This window comes from Clupea harengus, chromosome 7 (assembly GCF_900700415.2).
Source record: "Clupea harengus chromosome 7, Ch_v2.0.2, whole genome shotgun sequence".
Classification (NCBI taxonomy): domain Eukaryota; kingdom Metazoa; phylum Chordata; class Actinopteri; order Clupeiformes; family Clupeidae; genus Clupea; species Clupea harengus.
The window spans coordinates 13,433,255-13,456,344 of record NC_045158.1 but is presented as its reverse complement, the minus strand read 5'-3'; the positions used below and the strand labels follow the sequence as shown (position 1 = coordinate 13,456,344).

General features: G+C 42.1%; 2 protein-coding genes across 7 annotated transcripts; both read right to left on the bottom strand.

Annotated features, from left to right (window-relative positions):
- Positions 1–512: 512 nt before the first annotated feature.
- On the bottom strand, positions 513–15,688 carry LOC105901189 (kinesin-like protein KIF2A). Of its 5 annotated transcripts, none has more exons than XM_031570590.2 (21): positions 15,494–15,688; positions 12,565–12,659; positions 11,744–11,875; positions 11,253–11,307; positions 10,923–11,048; positions 9,853–9,953; positions 9,589–9,699; positions 9,366–9,420; positions 7,901–8,063; positions 7,031–7,121; positions 6,817–6,880; positions 6,639–6,730; positions 6,230–6,372; positions 5,719–5,923; positions 5,176–5,286; positions 4,864–4,931; positions 4,385–4,468; positions 2,564–2,717; positions 2,071–2,172; positions 1,644–1,779; positions 513–1,485 (listed from the first exon to the last, which is right to left on the bottom strand). In XM_031570590.2, exons 1-21 carry the CDS (start codon positions 15,552–15,554, stop codon positions 1,400–1,402), a joined length of 2,235 nt encoding a protein of 744 aa, XP_031426450.1. In that variant the 5' UTR covers positions 15,555–15,688; the 3' UTR covers positions 513–1,399. The 5 variants fall into 5 exon arrangements, with proteins under 5 accessions (XP_031426450.1, XP_031426451.1, XP_031426452.1 ...); XM_031570591.2 differs by having other exon boundaries at positions 9,604–9,699; XM_031570592.2 differs by lacking the exon at positions 15,494–15,688 and adding an exon at positions 14,842–15,092.
- A 273-nt stretch (positions 15,689–15,961) lies between these two features.
- unc45b (unc-45 myosin chaperone B) lies at positions 15,962–22,658 on the bottom strand. 2 transcript variants are annotated; one of them, XM_012828683.3, is made up of 20 exons: positions 22,504–22,658; positions 21,572–21,733; positions 21,360–21,396; positions 21,071–21,246; positions 20,885–20,974; positions 20,602–20,769; positions 20,078–20,243; positions 19,791–19,961; positions 19,511–19,682; positions 19,082–19,382; positions 18,857–18,951; positions 18,567–18,708; positions 18,336–18,476; positions 18,088–18,215; positions 17,901–17,967; positions 17,567–17,680; positions 17,360–17,475; positions 17,126–17,243; positions 16,717–16,872; positions 15,962–16,500 (listed from the first exon to the last, which is right to left on the bottom strand). In XM_012828683.3, the coding sequence occupies exons 2-20, from the start codon at positions 21,731–21,733 to the stop codon at positions 16,228–16,230; spliced, it is 2,793 nt and encodes a 930-aa protein (XP_012684137.1). In that variant the 5' UTR covers positions 22,504–22,658; the 3' UTR covers positions 15,962–16,227. The 2 variants fall into 2 exon arrangements, with proteins under 2 accessions (XP_012684137.1, XP_031426449.1); XM_031570589.2 differs by lacking the exon at positions 22,504–22,658 and adding an exon at positions 22,242–22,470.
- Between the last annotated feature and the right edge of the window lie 432 nt (positions 22,659–23,090).

Here is a 23,090-nt window from a genome sequence, read left to right as displayed (position 1 = left end):
TCAGTGTCCTCCCTGGGCCTGGCCTGCCTCTGGCTGAGTGCTCCTGTGTCTCTGGCCCTGGCTCATCTCTCAAACTACTGCTCTGGTTCTGCAAGGCTGGGACTGTGTCACCCGTCTTCCAGCCGGCCGCTTTATCGCCACTGATTTTTGCCTGGCCTTATAGAGAAAAAAGGGGATTATTAATCTACTTAGCACTGTAAGAACGGGAGCTATATAAAAGATGAAATCCGATTTGTTTTCCCCCCTTTGTGTTCATTAACACACACTAGATAGTACAGTGCTATACTTTTCCAGGAACTCACAGCTATTTTTCCATACTCAACTTTGTGAAATGTACTAGTACTTGGTACTCTAGTGTTTTCACTTGAACACACTTTTGTAATGAATTTGATATTTGTAAAACTGTGATTTCACCCTTCCAACCATTAATATGTTCATACACGCAAACGTAGTCCACTAGGGGTGATGGGAAACACATGGCCTGAAACATACAGAACCCAAAAGTGCACCGCATGTCAAATCAGTCTTTATTTAGCCACCAAAACATTCGGTGTAAATGCTGAAAATGTCATTAATAGTTCTGTCCTAATTTTACTCATGTTTTGTATTTTTTTTTTTTTACAAAGTGGTTAGTGGTGTGCAGTTCATGATCAGTACTACATGTAAGGAAGTAGTAATTTGGTGAGAGAACTTGTTAGCCACCTCATGGTTTGATATGGCACAAAACCCAAACACTACAGACACCGAGATGGGGAGGAACAAGGAAACTAACCAGGAAAACAAGGAAAAAGTGCATCTTAATAGCAACTCGTTCTCTTCAACAGAAAGCAGCATTACTAACCTGCCCACCGGACGTACAACGAAAAAAACATACTGTAGTGAGAGAACACAGGAGCTCAAAAGAAACAGTGAAAGCAAACAGTCGGATGCCTGTAGAACAAGGTAATCAATGATGAAAGCCTGCTAAAAAATCTGATCTTCAGAACAACTTCAGTATTCTCAGGGAGGTGAAACTTAAAACAACTAAATGAACAAAGGGGGAGGTAAACACCCATACAAAGAAAAAGTGAAAAGAACATTTTAAAAGAAATAAATAAAATTAAAAAACTAGAATATTAAAATTTCGACGACCATCATAAACCTGCACTTCCCAGTCTTTCACATTGCATGGTAAATCGTGTCCATTTCGCTTCCCCAACCAAGTCCTCAGAAAGGTCACATGAATGTAGAAAATGAACACTGACTGCCTATTGGTAAAATAAAGAAGAAACTACGAAGACGCTGAAAGGATCCGGTTCCTCATCACAAACTGAGCGCTGCATGTTCTGCCTTAATGATCTAGTGACGCACTCCGGTGCATGGCAGTAAAATGCACACACACCCACAGCTTCCCCACTGACTACAGAGCACGCGGTCTCTTGGGATTGATCTGCTTACTGGCTTGTTCTTCTTCTTGGAGTGCTGAGCGGAATGACCTCACTTTATCTGTCAATCAAAAAAGGGATAACATTAGCTGCTGTTTTAAATAGGATACGACTACCCAAAACTAGCTTGTGTGTTCAGACTGAGAGCTCTCCTAAGAGAACTTGTAATAAAACCAAGCCGTTGTAATTCATTCGAGAATTCCATAAAAAATGCATTACCTCTAAGTTCAACTAAGATATCAATCCGCTGGTCCAGAATCAGCTCCAGCTGGGAGGAGTAGGCATCCACATCATAATCCACCTCCTCGGTCATGTCCATGAGAACCTTCTCCTCTTCAAGCCACCGGATCGACTCCTGCTCAAAAAACCAAATCAACTTATCCATTCAACTCCTCTACTCATATCCCTTTCTTGGATGCCGGACATCAATTACATGATACCGAATCTCTGCCCAATGATACAAAAATGAGTCCTGAACTCAGAGGACTACGATGAGTTGAACCAATTAAAGCTCTGTGAAAGCTGACCACCCACAGTTAGGTAGATTAGGCTTAAGGCCACGTCAGTGTTTATGGCTAGTTTCATGGCAGGAATATAAAGTTGGACAGGCATTTGAAAATTACGATTAAAATACAGGATTCCTCACCTGGAAGACAGCCCTATGGTCCTCCAGCACCTGCTCCTCCATCTCCACCAGCTGTGACACGGCCTCATGGAAGGTGAACAGCTGAGGGGAGACTTCCTCCTCCTGAGATACCAGACAATATGAAGGGCACAACTAGTTACTGAGGAGGTCAGCAGGAATGGAAGTAAATGGACAATTCAAAATAAATGGATGACCAAACAAGATTAAAAGAAAAACCGTAACTATAAGCAATCCCTACAGCAAATAACAGTGTCCACCTGAGTTATTGCTATTTAGAAGTCACATGAATGTGTTTTGGTTAAAAAAACAGCACTTTTTTACTTGCATGCAACAAACTCTGCTGACAAAGAACAAAACTGCCCTTGGTAAGGGTCAGAACATGAATTGTAACTGTCCAAAACCAGCATTCCCCCCAAACATTTCTCCCCTCCCTCCCTCCCTAAGTGACAGCTGGGAAAAAGAAACCCTGGACGTGGTGCCCTTTCAGTCTTACATTGCGCTCACACAGCAGCTTGAGGTCGTCCCTCTGTGGGGAGTTGCTGATGTCCCACTCCTCGTCCATCAGGTCCAGCTGGCTGATGGCGTGGATGTTGGGCCGGCTGCTACTCTCCACCACTGCGCTGGGGTCCACCGTCAGCTCCTTCACCCTGCCACCACGGGAGACAAGCCAGTTTTAGACTGGGCTCAACTTTACAACATCTCACAGGAAGTCATAGGTGTACAGGGTGATGCCCCCATGCACAGCCAAACACCCGAGTTCTGTTTCCCTTGTTTCTTAACTCTGTGCTAATGGTAGTATTTAAACTTTGATAATGGAAGTACTTAAAAGCACAGCCGAACACAAGAAGTGGACAATGGCTTTACATGTACTTGATATACAGCCTATCCTATGTTCCCCTAAAGTGTTCTCAGCAAACCTTTCAAGTTCAATTTCTGGATTTTTCAACCTGGGCCCAATTTTCAAACTTTTACTAAGGACAATTAATTATAGAAATTTGTCCAGTATTGAGTTACCGGCAACCGTAAAATGGCTGTACAATGGAATCCTATGAGGCAAACCAGCACGTCTGCAAAGTAAACCAGTAAACCGCTTGTTTTTGTCACTAGCAGGCTCGTATATGTTATTGTAAGGGTCTGACAGCATGGAAAGGATCCCTGCAGAGATACACCTGCTTCTGTTCATCTCTCTAACTGTAGAAAATGACTGGTTTTCCGGTCTTGACGTAGCTCCCTACTCAGTGCCTAAGATAATGTAGTCAATTATCAAAGGAAGGCGCTCTCCTTTGAGTGCCCACTCCAGCACCCCACGGTAGGCCAATCGTCTACAGGCACAGAATGGGGTGCTACGTCAGAAACTGGAAGTAGAGAAAGATAAAAACACTGACTGTACAAACAGTCATTTTCTATAGTTTCTTTGCAGCTATTGAAGTAAACAGACACAGGTATATCTCTACAGGGATCCTTTACATATTGTCAGACCCTTATAACAACATTTATGAGCCAATCAGTGGTAAAAACAAGTGGTTTACTTTGACATACTGGCTTGCCTCAGAGTGCTGTACAATGGAATCCTATCTTAATACTGTTACGACCCTGGAGGGTCTAGTGGCCTCCCCTTCTTGTTTCGTGCCTTGAGCGGGCTCGTAACAATACTGTACCACTTTCGATCATTAATTGTCCTTAAAAGTTTGGAAACCAAAGACCCTAGAAATAAGGCACAGGTTGAAAAATCCCAGTTTCCCTTTACTCTTATCTAGAATGTAATAATATGTTCAGGGGGTCATGTACTATTTCTTGCAGTAGTTTCCAAGCTCCTCTGGTTTTTGCAGAACTGAAATTAAGACCTCAGGTGGCTGCTTATGGTGTCATCATGCGAGTGTCCCATAACTACAACTAACATCTACCAGCAGTAGACAAGAGAAATACATAATTTGATGATGCGTCACATGTCAGGGTTAGGAGGCAAGATGATAAACAGCCATGATGATTATATATATATATATATATATATATATAAATAAATAAAAAAGCTCTAAAATGAAAGGTGCTTTCCTGCCACAAGCACAACAGCCAAAAATAAACCAATGACAACATGGGCCCAACTTCCACATGGATGGAGAATGTTATTCATGATGCTCCTGTGCTACATAATCCTTCTGGCAAATGTGTGCATTGCTTGCATGCTGGTGCCCTTACATGCATAATGCACAACCACAAAGAGTAGAGCATGTGAAGACAAAGAAAAGAGGAGAGGGGCGAGAAGCTTGTGAGGGTGAGATGAGTGGCGGGGAGAGAAATAGGATCGCTGTCATACTCATGGGTGGGAGAGAGCTCAGAGCGATTTCCTCCGCCCTGGGAGAAGGGGATGTCTGAGGGACAAATCCCAAACTCCTTGACTCTGAGGACGGACAGACAGCCGGACAGGACAAGAGAGGACAGGGAAGACACACAGAGAGGAGACGAGAGGATCAGGACACAAGACGCTGTATTTATAGAAGAAAAGAAAGATGTTTCCCCCCCCCATTTCAAACGCTCCACCTCTCCAAATCCTGCTCAGTAAAGAGAAAGATGCCCACTTCACTGCTGCTCACTTCAATCCAATAGCCTATACGGACATGACTGCATGAACCAAGTAACTCAGGCCACGGAGTGGTGATGTAACCATGGCAATTCCGACTGCAGCCGGAGCTGAGTGACGCTGAAGGAACAGCTGAAGTACACAGTGCAGGCTTGTTCCCCTTCAGAGACAAAAGCGCATTGAATTTGCCCTAGAGTTCCACTGTTGGGTCTCACCTGTTGGCATAGCGTAGTGTATTCAGGGTGTTTTCACAGGAGGCCATACCAGGAGAGATGGTTGCAATCTGGAGAAAGCGCGCAAGAGAGAGAGAGAGTGAGAGAGAGAGAGAGAGAGAGAGAGAGAGAGAGAAAAATCATTGAGCCACAAAACAAGCCATCCCTTTCAGGCAGGACAAAGCACATATTTTCAATGCTATCTGGCAGAGGGTGAAGAGAAAAAGCCAGTGATGTCAGTGAAAACAAGTGAAAGAAGGTCTTAAATTTCTTTAAGATTGAAAGAATGAAATACAAAGGAAAGGAGGAGCTCACCATGCATGTCCGGGAGTTCTCTCCGATGAAAGAGTCTCGGAGCACCTGGGTGAGTTTGCTGGCTCTGAAAGGCGTGTGCGGTTTGTTACGTCCCAGGGCCCTTATACATTCCTGTTTCGAGGGAAACATGACAGTAGACCGTGAAAAAAGGGACTGGGTGCTGCTGTAGTGGAGGATAAAGGTAAGTATGGCAAGTACCCTTTAGAAGAAAGGGGAACAACAAATAAAAAAGGTTTAAGAAAAACAGGAGGACGTGAAATGCTTTGACAATGAGGTCAAAATTGTGATGTATTTTAACAGGAAATATTTTAAGACACTTTTGAGGTGAAACAGTGGAGGGTAACTAACACTATTCACCTTTTTTTGGCCTAAATATATATAGAGCGTCTTTCTTCATCAGCATGGCTAAAGACACAGCTGGACCAATCAGAACACTATAAAACCTCTTATTGTAAATACCCCTCTCGAATTTGTAAACGATGAAGAAAACTCAAAGTATGAAACAGGCACAGACGATGTAAAGCAGTGGTTCTGCCCTGCTACCTTCAGTGCAAGCAGGCTCTTGTTGATCTCAGCTCCCTCTAAGCGTGTCTGGCGGTCGGCGCTCGAGGTGTCCGCACCACGCTCATTGCCCGCCAGGTCGATGAGGGAGAACTTGCCGTGCATCTTGCCTTTCCGGCGCAAAATGATCTGGAAGACCGCATGACTGCGGGACGAGTGAGCATTGGCAGATGTCTGGCCCGATGTCCTAAAGTAAGATTACAGAGACAAGTAGGCACACATGAGGAACACAGAGACAGGATCTTGTAATGCAAGTACAAATACCTACACTCAAATACCTGGTAGAACATAGAGAAGAAAATATAGAGGTTGCACATTTTGCTGTGCCATTTCCATCTAACAAGTGTAGATGGGACCTCATGGTAATGATATTGTTTACAAAGAATAATATGTAAATCAAGACTGTTGAACAAAAACTTGTAGCAACTAAAAAAGATGATCATGGGGAACAGCAGTTGACCCGTTCGGCAGACGAACTGATGAATTTGCTCACCTGCAGCTGTTCCCGACCTCGATGAGCTTGAGGACATCCTCTGTGCAGCGCACATCGCGCTCCTGCAGCCCCACCACCTGCACCTGCTGCTTGCCGTCCTCCAGCACGCGGAGCTTCGCCTTATGGTTCAACAGGTCAAACACCTGGAGCGCAAACACCATCACACACTCACTTTATGACTCTTACAAGTTCAGGGCATGTGGCAGTGCAGAAAAAAGTTTAAGGAGTGCAGTTATGCACCGTTATAACTACATGCCCTTGCCTGATATCACAACAAACAGGTAGAATGTGTGAAGATCATAGGATGTACAAAATCCTGGCCTTCACTGCACTGACCTTGTGTTCCACGGTGAACATTAACCATTTATTGCAAATGTATTCCAAAGTTCACAAAAAAAACACCACTTGCCTTTCCACTATAGATTTCGAAGAAGGTTGCGTATACTTGAAGATCCAGCTTCTTGTAGTTGGGTTTCTTCAGCATTAGAAATACGTCGCGTGCTGCACACAAAACAGACATCAAACTGAGTGTGACAGGGTCAGTGTCATGGCAAATAAATCAACACGGTCATCCTGCAATGAGTTACCTGCTAATGCGTAGACTCCCTTTGCGCAATCCTGGTTCTTTCCAGAAAAGTCTCCTCCCATGGTCTTAAAAAAGGAATGTGCAGAAAGTGTAAATTACAGGATACTCATAAATATTAATAAGATTTGATAAGTATTAATGGGCATATCAACATTCATTTGATTCATTTCTGGATTGAACACATTTTCAACATAAATTATATTTCATAGACTTACATGTGTTTTCCCACTTCCCGTCTGTCCATACGCAAAACAAGTTGCCATGCCCCGTTCAAATATGGTCTCCACTAGAGGTCTGGCTGTAAACCTGAGAGAGAGGGAAAACACATAATTGAACTTTTTTGTATCCAAAAGGTAGCTGACGTAATTCACCCTGTGTTCACATCAATGCTTGTTCTACCAGTTCCTATAACTGGTAGCAAAAGGTGATGACAAAGATCACAAAGTTGATTCCAACAGAGCACACATACCGAATCATTAAATGTTAACTACATCGTAAGTTACACTTTGGATGAAGGCTGCTGCTTAATGAATCATCCAAGTATACTATTACCATACTTGTGGTCAGAAGATATATGAAGTTTCCCATGATGAAACAGTTAATGGGACTTTTTGTTTTCCTGAAAACAGTTCATGTTTTAACTTCCTGCAGAAAGCTCAACGTTTTTGTGTTATGCATCACAGCCTGTAACAGGTTTCAGTGTTAGAGTGTAACTGTTAGGGATCACACATGACTTTGTTAAAGAGACTTCCATAAATATCAGTGGGCGTGTGTCATGATGTGTATTTTGTCTTGTTTGTCCAAAGGGTGTGGCACGCAAATGGGAATACTGTGATGATGAATGAAATTCTTGTGTGCTTAGACATTTAGTGAAAGAACACAACAGCCTCAACCACAATTATGCCTCAAAGTTTTCTCCAAGGTTAAAGGCTTAAAAGTCATTGGGTCTTATGTGAATTATGAATTTCTAACACGTTTTGAGCCACTTCCGTTTATAGTGGGTTTGGGTACTACAATGTAAATGACATGTATAAGAGAAAGGAGACACAGCCAGGATAGTTGACTTAAGACAGAAAGTAAAATACCTATAAACCATTTCATTTGTTGAACTTTCATCAAAGGCAAAGTCAAAACGAAACGTTTGGTTCTCCAGGTATCGAGTCAAATCCACTTTCTGCTTGGGTTCGTGGACCATGACAACATCTTTGCTGGGAATGGTGAGCACATCGAGGTCCCTCACGGTGAGCTCTAAAAGGAAGGGAGAGATTTTGATGCAGAAACTTCAAGAGATTCGAGGTTCACAGATCAGTAATGGTTTCATATGGATATTAATATAAATCACTTCAGAGAGTGGCCATACCAGGGCTCCTGTACTCACTTTCAACTAAATAATGGGAAATTGCAAAATTTTCAACATCATTACTTTTCTGTTAGTAAAAAAACCGTAATGTGTAGCGTAATTGCCACCAGGATATGATTTGAATTTCAAAAAGTAATTTGCCTACATCTTCAACGGGCAAGACAACTGAAACCTGTGAACGAGACATGAGATCTTCAAAGAAAGGTCAGAAAATGTCAACAGTGGATCACCTTCATTAGGTTATATGCCAGTCCTTGCTTATTATGGCTTAAAAGAAGGTTTTTATGATTTTTATTATTTATAAAGCTGGACGGCCACCAGGACCACGTAATACCTGAACGTGTTCTTAGTATTGCTTTTGAATAAGGATAAGGCTGCGTTTATACTGTAAGTCTTGATGCCCAGTTCCAATTTTCCATTTCATAACATAGCAATTTCCAGTCCCAAGCGGTCGTCTTTATGTCAATGTCGACCTAGCAAGGTTCAGTAGGATTTTAAACAGTTGATGGCGTGTTGAGCCATTTTCAACCCATAAAATGCAGATATTTTTCAAAATATTAATTTTGCATTGATGTGTTCAGTCATATCATTTAGTTTACAGCTTAAATAAAATAACTTTTAGGGTGCAGTACCTCTAACTACCAGGTGTGGAAACTCACATCTTAAGGTTGAGATATGCTTCTACGACTGCTTTACTGCGTGGCCATGCAGCTGCTTTGACAGACATGAACCTTTATAGTTCTCCGTCAGTTGGTGGGTATCGCAAAGCAATACATTTTTTTTTTAAATGGCGGACAAAACTCCGTAAATGGTCGTATTTGTACATAAACGTTTTTTTTGTTTGACTTTCTTTTGCTTAGATTTTTTTTTAAGTTACAGAGAAATAGACACTGTGCAATGTAAAACCCCCGTTATTGTAGCTAAAAAATACTTCTGAGGGGATTTGCGAGGTTTCTGAGCCAGCTATCTAATGTACGCTATTACCCACAAGGTAAACAGCTATGGGTTCGACCAATCACAGCCCTGCGGTCTCCGTGAGGCTTGAGTCACCTTGTCAGGGACAAATTACAAAATTTGCAAATGGATGGCCAACCAGTCAGACAAATGCACACAGACACATGTTACCTGGACAGAGATGAACACAGCTTTGCCTACTTCTATCAAAAACAATACAGCTGCATGGGACCCACCTTTTTTGTTCAGAGGGCGTTTCCTTACACATACGCATATTTTATGCTCTTCAATCTGACAAAGAAAAAAAATGAATGAAAAAAATGAATTTCTGAACCACATGACATTATTTCTACAATAACCATCCTCCTTATCTGCCTTGCCAACAGTGTGCACTACAATCTCTGAAAGCATCTCAAACACACCTTCTTGTACCTCTACTGAGGTTAGTTCTGTACTCACCAGATCTGTACTCACCAGATCAGCAGTGGTTAAGGGCCTGTAGTCCAGGCTGGATCGGAACTCTGTGATCATCTGCAGAATCTCAAAGTTTGGAACAGTAGTGTCAACCTCCTGCAGGATCAGAGAGAGAGAGAGAGAGAGAGTGGTAATGTGTGTCTTGAATATGTCTCTAAACATAGATATTCAGATAAATGCCCTGCATATGTCTGCCTGTCTGTTTCTCCAGCTTTAAGGAAGGGGGGGGGGGGGGGAGTGGATTCTGACCTGTGCTCGCTTCTCTCTCAGCTTCTGCTGCTGCAGCCGCCGTGTCTCCCTCTTCTCCTGCAGCTTCTCCACTTCCTTAACGCAGTTCGACTTCCTCCTCGCTGCACAGCGGGCACAGAAAGAGAAAGGGAAATGTGAGAAGAAAAAAAGAGAAGAAACCAAACAATCAGCAACCTTGGCTTGCACTCAACAAAGGAGACCTGTGAAACCCTCTGAAAAGAGCCTTTTTCTCGCTCACACATGGTTTCCCTCCCTTCCCCTCCTTCTCTTCCCTTCCTCCATTTCCCCATGTTCTTTTCCTCCCTGTCTGCAGTGTGCCGGGGCCAGCAGCCAGTGGCTCTGACAGCTGAGGGACAGGAAGATTACAGAGGCAGCTGGAACACGATGGAGCCAGAAAACTATCCTTTTTCTTTCTTGTCCCTCGTACTCTGCCTCTCCTTCCCTCCCTTTCTCCCCTAAAAAAGAAAGGGCTTTATTCTTTGTGCTATTCTCCTAAAAACAGGCAGATAAGCTCTCCTGTCAATTCAGCCTGAAGCCTGTGACAGCAGGCGAGCCCTTACAAACCTGAAACACACACTAATAAAGTATGCAAAGACAAGGAGGCCGACCATCAAATCAGACAAAATAACTGACCCAAGTTTGAATTCAGTGTACTGATAGAAAGGCAGTAACATGCAGTTTGTAAATTATTTGCCAATGCAGCCAAACCACACTGCTGCACTACCCACAATGGTCAAGGAGAATCTTTTAAGAGGTTAGCCTGCAGCACAAGGGCTTAGCCTAGCATTTAGCAGAAACTAGTCAGAGCAGACAGATTAATCTCATCTAATTCCATCACGGACCATGCCAGGTCAAGACTAAGTCAGAATAGCACAGCACAACTTCACAGGAGATTGTAAACGTGAGGAAGGCAACCAAACGGACCAAGTGCGCCAATCCACCTTAAGAACTGTTATGCAACTAGGAGCCGAGCACATGGAAGAAAGCTGCTTCCTCCTGACTGCACGGATTTCCCTAGCAACTCCACTAGCAGGCTGCTCTTCGTAAGGCTGGGACTCAGTGGGGCTCACCGTTCGCAAGCTGCTGGGCGGTCTGGTTCTGGGTGGGTTGGGCTGGCTGCGAGGCTGGGGGAGGCGGGGCCGGCTCGGGCGGCTGCTGGTACTGCTGCTGGGCAGGTCTGGCCCGGGTGGAGGCAACTTCAAACACAACACAAACAAGTCACGTGGCTCAGTGCACAGTGGAGACATGTTCATAGGAAGTTTTGCTGTTAAGGTCTTAGAACATAAACATGGAGTGACAATTGGGAGGGACAAAACACCAAAAAGCCAGTAGAATCAGCCAATGATCTGGGATTGTTGTGCATATTCTTGAAAACAAAGGCAATGGAGGGATTGGCTTACCTCTGTTGTCTCTGGACGGAACTTCATTTCTTGTAGGTGCAATGGTTCGCCGGTTCTGCACAGGATGGAGCAACACAGAGAAATCAGCCCAGACACCGAAAAACTGGACAAACTATCTTACAAAAAAAAAACGTACTTCATCTAAAGTATAAGTCTGAAACAACATTACGGCAAGGACACTTCTTATGTAAACTCCTCCAAAGGCCTATAAATTCTCAGCCCGCAAACGGTGACCTAATTCTATTATCCCCACCACCACCGGGAAAAAAAAGTCTTTCACTGAGGGTATTCTGTACCCAGATCTGCACGGTTTGCCCTTTATCCAAAAAAAGGAGGTAATCCTATCTGTTCCTGATCAAACTGGCTGATGAAATCCTTAACGGTCCCCTTTTCAACAATCTAATGTAACACTCTAGCCAGGCTATGCTTATGACTCACAGTGAACAGAGTTCTCTACAGACACCTAATAATGTCATAGACAGAGCACCTACCTTTGGTATCTTGTTGACTTTAGTGGCACTGGGTGTGGGGGTCGTGGGGGGTGGAGGGGTCACTGGGCTCAGGATGACTTCCTCCTCTGGGGCCACATCTGGGTTGAGACTGAAGATGCTCTCCAGGTCAATCTGAGAGACAGAATGTGCTTTAAGTTAAACTGCTAGTCCCGGGAGTGGCAGCGTAATCACCTTTTGGTTGAAAGGGGGGAAAAAAAAGACTTTGTTGGTGATAGATCTTCACCTCATTTAGCTAATGGAATGCGTGAAGTGGAATGATGAAAGATAAAAATGGAATTGTACAAATGTCCACTGGAGATATTTTCTCAACATAAAAAACATATTTATTTCAGTACATGTTTCTTAGTTTCATTCCATCCTATATGCTCTTTTTAATTTGACAAACACGCAAGCATTCCCATTCATGTCACCTAGGCCAATGCTGTCTGTATTGTACTCTCTACAGCAGAACTGAGTTTCACAGCATCTTTGGAATTGAAAAGGAATAGAGCAGTTGTTATGCCATGCTTGACACATCACACACACACACACACACACACACACACACACACACACACACACACACACACACACACACACACACACACACACACACACACACACACACACACACACACACACACACACACACACACACACACACACACACACCTCGCGGAGTGTTTAAACCACCTTAATGCAAAGAACAACCCCTGTCACGATCATCTCGCATGGCAGCAGAGCAGCCACGTGTTTACCCCGTGAGTCGTCCGTTGCATTATTCACGACGTTCAAGACGTAACACAGCTGCGCTGACGTACCTCTTTCCCTTTGGTGTCTCCGTTCTCTATCCACTCGACGGTGACACTGTCGTTCTCCTCGTTCAGGGAGGTCACCATCGCTTGGTGTATTCGTCCTGAGGGGGAGGAAGAGCAAGAGAAGGCACTAAATTAAACAATTCAAAAATACAGAAAAGTTCACCTCAGGATCCACCGAGACAGAAGTGCTCATGAAAATTTGACAGGGTTGCAGAGCGGCGTGCATGTTTCCCCCCTCTGGAAGCGTTTGCACTTCCATGTTTCCCACGCACTGAGCTTCCCGCCTCTGGCCCAAAGATTCCCTTAAGTGATGTACGCTCAGCACAGACCCATGTTGAGTTCATATCCGCTCTCTTGTTGTGACTTGCTTTACAATACTGTAGTCCAACAGCTGATCTGAGCTGAGCTAACCACTCCACCCTCCATATGATTAAACATCTCTCCAAACTGATTCCTCGCAGCACTATCTATGCATACAAGATACCGGTGTTTTACTATATTTCCAGACATTTCTGCTTTCCTTCTCTCTGTTCTCTACACTGCTATATATTCCCACTCGTGCATAATCATGGAAAACAACAATGTCCATTATTCATGAGCCTGATGATTCCTTGAGTAACTCTCAGCAGGGTTCTGTGTCTAAACCCACATCAGCAACATAATCCCTCAGCATTACCCCAGCTTGCAAAAACAAATATCAGATGGAAATACTGCATTTACTACTGCTTTTCCACAGACTATTAATTGAGTCATAGACAGAGAAGCCACAGATGTGTTTCTCACTATTCCAAATCAGAAGCATGTGACAACGAAGAGGAAACCATGTGAAAATGGGTCTAGAAGTTCTGCAGGACATTACATGATCTGGAACCATCTATGACCACTTGGACATACCTCAAATCTGCCACCCGCCCCCGTTTCAGCAAAATGTCTCCAGTGACTTTAATCTATTGGCGATTTGTCATTTCATCAACTGTGTCACCTAATGTAATTGCATTAGGCTACTTCACAACAAGTCAGTACCCTCATCAAGTTCTTAAGCCTTTACCTTTGTATTATACAGTTCACCGTAAGTAATCTGGATAAATCATATTCATTGGGAGATTGTCAGTAATATTTTGATTGCTTCCATAGTTCTGGAATCGAATCTGGAATTTCCCTGCACGTGTGCTTGCCAAAAACTAAACTGTATAGCAATAAACATTTTCCCAATAATTCTTTAACTTGAGCTGCTGACATCTAAAATTTAGCCTAAAACTCAGAAGACGCACAGTCCAATTTCACGCCTATTGTTTGCTCAACCACAGTGCTTTCCGCTCTGATTGCAACACCAGACGGATTGACCCTGGCGGTTTCTGTCCACTTCTTTAACTGGACTGATAACATTTTTTAACAAGGCCACTGTAAACACTGGAAACAAAACTCTTGATGACCAAGACATAACAATGTAATTAATAATTACTTAATACATTTCTCTTCTGACGGATTCAACCATGTCCGAAAGTTAAAATGTGCATGCATGCCAATACAACTTCCCCAAAACACCTAACATCCTACAGTGGGACCTAATAACACTATATACTACATGGCTTAACTCAACTGTTTACTGTCCAAGCTACATGACAAAAGGGCTAACTGTTGTTAAAAGAAATGTTAGTTTACTTGTCACGATTGAAAGCCTCTTCACCATGGATAACACATTATCTACCTAACATTTGTCTAACATTTGTCAACCCTCCCCGGTGGACGTTCGAGAAGAGGGGTCGCGCCACATCCTGGGCAGCTTGATAATGTTCTAGGATAGGATACCTAGCTAGCCAACTTGTTTGACACGGGATTCGCTGGAAGAAATATATGGCAACCCAACATTCTATGACGTTGGAATAAGTTATGAATAAGTTATGTAACAAAAAAAGCCAAAAATATGAACTCAAGCCACAAAATAATGTACAATATGACGTCCTTTGAACTTTAAGATCGCCTCAAAACCATAGCTGCACTGGCTAGCTAAATAAAACTTCACTTACATATGATAAGTTACTCCTTCAGTAAACGTTTGCGGGGTAAGTTACCCAGAAACTTGAATGCAATGCTAACTTTATGTTACCTATGTAGTCAGTAGTTACCGTTTGCTAAAAGAAATGTAACGTTATGTTTGAAGTGCTCATCAATCAATGGATTCTCTAAGCAAGCCTCACAGCTCCAGTTTAAGGTCAAATAAAGCTAGCGAGCAAGAACACAACAAAATGTACCAGCAGCTTCTATCTAAAGATGAATTACCTTATTTTTAACCCACTCATGGTAACTTGCTGTCTTACATCTGCGACTTTACTAGCTAGCGTTGACTTACATCTTCAGGGATGCCATTTACAACAACATAGCTAGCTGGTAACGTTAATAATAACGTCAACTGTTCTAGTCTTGTGCCATAACCAATATAGACCGTTTAGTCTGACTGTCAAACTGCGGCAACGCCAGATAACCAGCTATTGTATTTATCGATGGGTGTACTGAAATAATGTTACCCAACACGAATTTGATAGGGTTAGCTTGGTAATTAACTAGCAAAGCTAAACTAGCTAACTACTGAAGCTGAACAAAACACCCATCCAGCTAAATATATTTAGCTAACGTTAACTGAGAACGGGTAAATAACGTTACTGTAAGGTGCTAGCATGGCACTGCCACCCAGCAAATGGGGCTGTGTTTGGGAGGCGACGGTCGCTGTAACCAGACTGTTACTACAACAAAGATAATGCACAACAGGCTGAGTCCGGTAGGATAGGTAGGCTAGCAAATTAGCCGAACAGAAATCGACGAAAAGGCAGGGCAACATCTGACCACTCGGCTAATGTCTGTTAGCTAGCTCTATTAGCAAATAAGCTAGCTAGCAAAGCCAAGTCGGAAAATGACTTGTTAGAGTTAAACTTACCATCACTCCTTTTAATTTCCACGTAAATACCGACGGTAATTTTGCCGAAAGTGGCCGCCATACTTTACTGATGGAATATATGCATATAATATATATGTACAAGACTGTTTATATTTGAATTTATCTCATCTGTTCCGCCTTGTTGAAAGCCGGGAGAATATTACTGGGAGGGAGAGGTGCTCAGAATAAAATTGGGACGCATGCGCACAATGAGCGAAACTGCGTCCCTGCGTCTGATGGATCATTATCCTACTACAGAGAAGTAGCTGAATAAGGTTAGTAGTCTGGGTTTGTCGAAAAACACGTGTTGGTCAATCATGTTGCTGATATGCATTGATTTAACAGAGTTTTAGATTCCATTGATCTACATCATGTCCATTGATAAAATATAAGATATGTGTTGTCACTATGTAACTTGTCCCGTTCTGCCCCCTGCTGCAATGATACAGAATGACCGTATAAAGCCTGTTTGATGCTAATTCATCTCAATTTTATTATTCCTCGTGGGGTATACAGTAGAAACAATACAATCACGTTTTTGTACAAAGTCTGTTTCATCATCATGTGTAAAATACATTAAGCAAAAAGTATAACAATGGAAATAACAAACCAAATTAGATACTAATAATTTGTCTCTGACTTGGAAAATAAATACATTACAAAGTTTTAAAAAACCTCCTGAAGAGTTATCTCAGTCCTTCAGTACTTCGAGTAGAACTTGATTAGGCTGTACTCTATTCTCTACCAGTAGAGAAGGGCTTAATTAATCCAAGATCCATCGCCTTCGAGAGGCATGCACGGGCTGCGTCAATCGCAGGCTGCTTTTTGGGGTGATCCTCCAGTTTGCCAATAATTGTCAGAATCTCCAGCAACTCGCTTTCAATCATGTTCTTTGCCAGCTCATCGTCAGCATTCATCATGTTGTAGACAACCACCAGACCTCTGTGCCGAACCTCCACAGTGTCATGGAGACACAACCTCTGCAAGATCTCAAGCCATTGTAATGTCTACAGGTCAAAGAGAGAGGAAGAGAATAATTATCACTCATTATGTCAGTAATACTATGTCTCTCATGTCCATGCTTTTGGCAGTGTTCAAAAGTATGCCAATATTCTAGGCAAGCCAGAGATTTCGTGAGTCAGAAAAACATTTGTTACCAGATAAAAAATAAAGACACTGTAAGAGAAACTGGTTGAGAACAGCCCTAGCATAAGGGTACTTACCACAAGTGTAATCTTAGTGCAGAGCTTCTTATGAGCTGCAGTGAGCATAGCCAATGCTCCAGCGGCTGCCATCTGAAGTTTGTCGTCTTCCTCAGCGCAGAGCAACAGAAGGAGCTTCATCCTGTCATTCCCATCCTGTAGGAACCTCTCTTGCACCTGTGGGGACACACCAAAACACAGTTTACTTGCCGAGTCTGCACTTTTGTGGGTTCATTACTCTGTTTATTTGCACAACTTCCGTTTTCAGTTCCCATACAACAACCAGAGTATTTATTATTTCATTGCAATATTGAAATAGATATTTGTATTACAAATTTGAGTCCCAAGATGTCAAACTTATCTATGTAATTTAATAATTCACAATAAACATTATGTTCTATTTCTTGAAGTAGTGAAGGTATCTGTTTACCTCTTTGCAGGTCACAAGATTGCACATACACTCAGTTGCCGCCTGTCTGAGTTGGTCGTGGTCCTCAAACATGTAGTTCTCAATATCTGCAAGAGCATTCTCCTTGACAATCTTTGTCCTGTTAAAAAAAGTTTTACAACATTATAGAATTGAAGGAGCATTTTTGTCCTACTGTTATTATGATTATTAGTAGTATTATTGGACCAGCAAGTGTGAATACTATGTAACACCCACCTAAGCTTCTCACTGAAGCCAGACAGGTTTGTCAGGCTCATCAGCGCCTCAAAGTTCTGGACACCATCCCTGTCTGTATGCAGCAACCTGACCAGTGGCCGCACAACCTCATAGACCTGCATTAAATACACACTTTACTATGAGCAACAACTTAGGTGATTGTAGTCAATGTGTTTCTCATTATAACTGCAGACAGGATAATCCTACCCTCTCTCCTGGGAAGGCAATCTCTGGGTTGGAAATGGCAGCAATCTTTGCCAAAGCATGAGAGGCTTTGATTTTTCCTTCCTCAGTTCCTTCCAGAGCCAAGGGAATGAGTGCCTGTGATGTACAGGGTAAAAGAATAGTGGCCATACTTAAGAAATTATAATGTGTTTATCTTTTATTATAATCTACAAATAATTGGCAATAGTGAGCTTTGAAATGACACTGAAACTGCTATGCTATGCTATATGTGCAAACAATACAAAAATTACACATTTTAATAGGTGATCTGAAGATGTATTGTTTTTATGGTTGTGTATGAGGACCACTCAGTTACCTTCCCACCTCCATGAGCAACTATGATGCCACGGTCTTTGGCGTCATCTGCTAAAGCCAAGAAAACTCTGTAGAGGAAGATAATTGCTCTTAATGTTCTGGCCATGTCCATTGAATGTTGGGTAATTATTAATTTCTTTTGAAGTTGTTGAAATATTTAGTATTTCAAACAAGGTAGCAATCATCACCTTGCAAGCATTTCTTTGGTCTGGTCAGTCAGAAGGGTGTTGTCTGCTTTGACCATCACAGCAAGAGCGGAGATCACACCAGCTTTCAACATCCTCTTCACTCTCTTCTGAATGAAGTCCTTTTTATCCTAAAGCATAAACAACCACATGGCTCTATAAATGACTGCATTAGAGGACACAAATTGTCCACACACTGAAAACTGTACTAAGTGCCCTAAACAGTCCAACATTGATCAAACTCCAGTTACCTTTGGGTGTTGCTCTGGGACATGCTGCTTAGAGAACTTGGCTAGCTGGACCAGCTCAGGGAGGATATCCTTTTTTTCATAGCTGTTGGTACAGTTGACCAAGGTACAGGCCACTGCATAAAGAATAGTCTTGTCTGCAGACTAGAAAAGGAGTGAGGGGGGAATACGTTTTTCTATGCAAAATTAGCAAATAATGATCTGGTACATTATTTATTTGTATGATATAAATACCTTGGCAAGTTCATACATAGCTTTCATGGCAGCCTCATCTTCAACAAAGTCATCTTTTACATCAGCATCATTTGAGAGGTAGGCCAAACCCTCCACAGCCCATTTCCTTGTACGGGAATCAATCGCAGGATTGCACAGCCATCTGAAAGATTAGAGTGCCAATCCATTATGTTATTATGTTACACCATATGAAAACAACACGTACATAAATTCTGAATATCATACATTGTATTTCTCAGTATGTTTCACCTTTACAAACCAATAGCCTAGAAAGGGGTTATTATACTCACTTTCTGCACTGCTTGGCCAGCTTCTCAGTAGAACCCTCTGCAAACTGTCTCATGGCATAATCATCACCACCAGCAGACCCAAGCTTACACAGACCCTGTGATTACATGAAGCAAACATTATCAACCAAATTATTCTGGCATAATATCAAAGGCAAAATGCCAATGGGCCCTCCCTCAATTAAAAAAGACTATCTTCAGGGGGAAATGTCAGAAAAAAATACTTACCACCAGAGCCCGGATCTTAATCTTCTCATTCTTTGTCTTTTTGTAGATGTCCTTGAGCAGGCCTACGCCATTGGTGGTGAAGAAGGTGGCGCGACTCATCTTGGTGGAGGAGTGGATGAGGGCCTCCACCGCCACCATTTGATCCACCTCACGCTCTGAGCCACAGAGAGCCACCATCATCTCCATCACGCCCTGACCACCCACCAGCTTGTCACCGACATCGAATGGACCCTGGAGGAGCCCTGACAGGGCGTTGATGGCATGGATGTTCTTATCCATATCATTGGGGTCAAACTTTCCTCTGGGGGCAAGGTAAAAACATTGTTTGTGAGATAATTATGGTTTTGAGCAGGTGGAGTATGACTAATCTGTTGATTAGTATCCACCTGTGATCAGTTGAATATTGTGATTGGAAGAGAGAGAACTCACTTAATGTATTCATCACAGAGTTCCCTGAAGTTATCTCTCTCAGGGTCACAACGCAGGTCATCATACAGCTTGTTGAGGAGGACGCTGGCAATGAGCTGGGTGTTTTCTGTCATGGGCAGCTGATCTGGCAGTTCAGGTATCTGACCACACACCTTTAGGATCTTCTTCAGGCCTGAGAAAGTAGCAGAAAAACATTTTCATGTATATGTTAAAATTCTATCAGTATGCAACAGAGAAGATTTACACGACTATGAAGCTTTTAGATGAAATGATTAATTACCATGGTCAATGGTGTAAAGAGTTTTTGAATGGTCTGTGTCTTTCTTGTCTTTACGTGGAACATTCCTACACAAGAGGTTGAGAGCCTGATCTCTTCCATGGCCTGACACCGTCTTGCTTGTAACCATTTCCAGCAAGGCCATAAGGATGGTCTTCAGATCCTTGCTTGAATCTAGAATAAGGAATTGGAATTCAGTCATGAAATTTGGTTCATTTCCATTAAACTATGACACTGAAATACGAGGGCAACCTAAAAACACACCCCAAAGGGGGTCTCCTGTTTCTTACCAAGAACAATAGCCTCCTCTTTGCCATACTCCCTTCTGTCCGCTCCAGACAGGGAATCATTCACACACTGGAACATATTGGCAGTTGCCAAGGCAATCTCTTCATTGTCCACTGCCATAATGCTGCATAGCTTCTCAATACCAATGAGGTGGATGATAGCCATCGTCTGTCAACAGATGTCAGTAAAATGTAAGAATTAATTCAGAAATAGCAGACATACTTTCTGTTCTGCAACCAAAACAGTCCCCCCTGTGCTCCAATCCTCGGCATAACTGGTATGTACACATTTCCTGAGCATACTATACAAACACTTACATACATACATACATACACAATGGCATTGCTTTGAAGTAAACAGAGGTACATTGGTTTTTGTTATATCTTTTATATCTTGCTTTCTTTTACTATTGTGCTATTCTCTCTGCTACAGTAAAACTGCAAATTTTCCAGTTGTGGGATGACTAAAGGATTATCTTATCTTAAATGAGTGTTCCCTATCCTCTCTGTCTCACATAGATCCTTACCCTTGCTTTGTGCCCAGTGCACATTCCTGATAAGGTTCGGATAGCTGCCAGAACCATCTGAGGTTTTTTGGTGTCAATCAACTGTTGCAACAGGGCTACACCATTGTTCTGGAAAATTCTCTCAGCACCTGCCTCCTCTCTGGCCAGAACAATCAGGTTGTTTGCAGCCTATAAAATATACAGAAAAAGTGGATTCAAACAAGATGTTGAGTGAAGCACGTAGAGAATTCTTCACAAACACAGTCTATGTCTTATATGTAAGTGGTTCTTCAAAGATACAAACCTTTTCCATCTTGTCTTTCTCCTGTTCATCAGAAAGCAGGATATCAAACATATTCTTTACCCTTGAATCTGTTGAGAAGGAGTCTTTCAGCTGTGGGAAGGGAAAACAACATTGTGAATCATTTGTGAGTTTACGTCAAGTGTAGCTAACAGCTGGGCCTTAAATAGCTTAACTGTGCAAGTTCACCTTCTGTTGAATTTGTACTGAAAGTCGTCTCAAGGTTTCTAGAAAAGTTTTGTTCTTTGGCTCTATGGTGGCACATCTCTGGACATCCTTGAAGGCCATGTCCAGCTTTCCTAATTTTTCAAGACCTTGGCATCGTCTGTACAGGGCTTTGACATCTGCACCATCTACATCAACGGCTGTAATGAAAGGTGGTGAGATAAACATGCAGAAAGTATTAATTCAATTTCCAAAATGTACTGTATAATAGGATTTTTTTGTCTCTTTAAAAAGTTTTAAATGTATATCATACCTTTTGAGGCATCTGACACAGCTTGACTGTATTTTTCCTAAACATAAACAACAATTCAGATATGCTGTTTTGTATTTGAGGATGCACCCATAATTAAAATTCTATTTGTGGTGGAAATTATGTAAGGGATATTTAGAAGCATTCACAAAATATGTGTGTGTGCATGTGTGCGTGTGTGTGTTTATAATGATGATGGAGATGATAGGTCTTACCTTCTTGAGGTAGCAGGCTGAACGATTTCTGCAGATGACTGCCAACACTTTCTTGTCTTTGCATAGTTTCAATGCTTGTGTGTAGACTTCAATGGCTTTGTCAATGTAACCTTCCTGGAAATATTTATTTCCCTCCTCCTTCAACTGGACTGCGTCTGCCATCTACAATTCAAAGAGCATTGTTCAAACATAACTCTAATAGATATATTGTGTTTCCACTGAACAGATTAAGATATGGTCCTTCAAAACGAGAACACCCCTCTTTCAGCATTTTCTTCATGAAAGCTAATGCACAATGAGGGGAAAGCCACATGGTTTTAAATTTCTGTTCGATACAAGAATGACCATTCAAACTAAAACCATTGTCAATTAAAATCTAATTAACTAATATTCTGATAAGGCTATTTTTCTGAGAATACTGTGAGAAAAACATTCTTTCTTGTGAATGACTCAGAGAAAAAAACAATGTTTCTAAATTTACCACCAGCTTTTCCATGAACATTATGTAACACTTCTGACTACTGCAATAAACATAATTGATACATATAAATCTACATACAAATCAATTTGCAAAATGAGTGTGTTCCTACTAATGGGCTTTCAAAATATTTAAAGAAGTTTCTCTCATATTGATCTGTCACATTCTGAAATAAAGATGGTCAATTCTTACCGTTCCACAATACAGTTGTCTCTTGAACTCAACTCTGTTTAGCAAATGGCCCAGCACATGTTATCTCAATCTTTAAATGTCCTTCCCTCAAGCCTTATTTGGGCAACATTTGCTCACTACTGAAAACCTACAGCTGATAGCAACCACAGAATAGGCAAGTCCCTATTTAACCCCCTTCAAAATTCCCCCAAAATGATTCTGTCAAGCATGGAGGTGACAGAGGTCATGAAATAACACAAGAACAGACAAAACATCACTGTACCTCAATAGATGTGAGTCAAGTTAATTTTCTCTTCTTGCTTGCTTAATTTGTCTACTAGTAACGTTTCTCAGCTTTTCTCTCAATGCTGGAGACCACCATGTGGGATTTATATAGATCTCACTCAGAGAGATAGGCACATACCAGGGGGAAGGGCACACACACACTTCAGAAAGACAGGGGACCACATTTACAAATTACTAAACAAAACAGAACAGATGTGTAGCTCTGAAGAACTTTGTGTGGATCTTCTCATAACATAGTGTTCCAAATGTATTGTTTTATTAAATGATGGATGTCAGTCATTTGAGTGTATTATATGTGTTCACCAAAAACATTGTGTCCCCTGTTTGTGAAATGGGCTGACTCTGATATATGCTATTTAAGGAATAAGTTTGACAGCTGAGAAATCACCGGCATATGCCTATGCGCCTTGAATGGGTGGTAGGGGGGGGGGGGGGGGGGTTGCCTGGGACAGCTGTAGGGATAGAAAGGTCCAGTAGATTCTAGAATGAGAAAGTTCCTGAATCCTGAATGTCACTTGGACACTGCACGGTAGACTGTTGCCTTCCCAAGATCTTCTGAGTCGT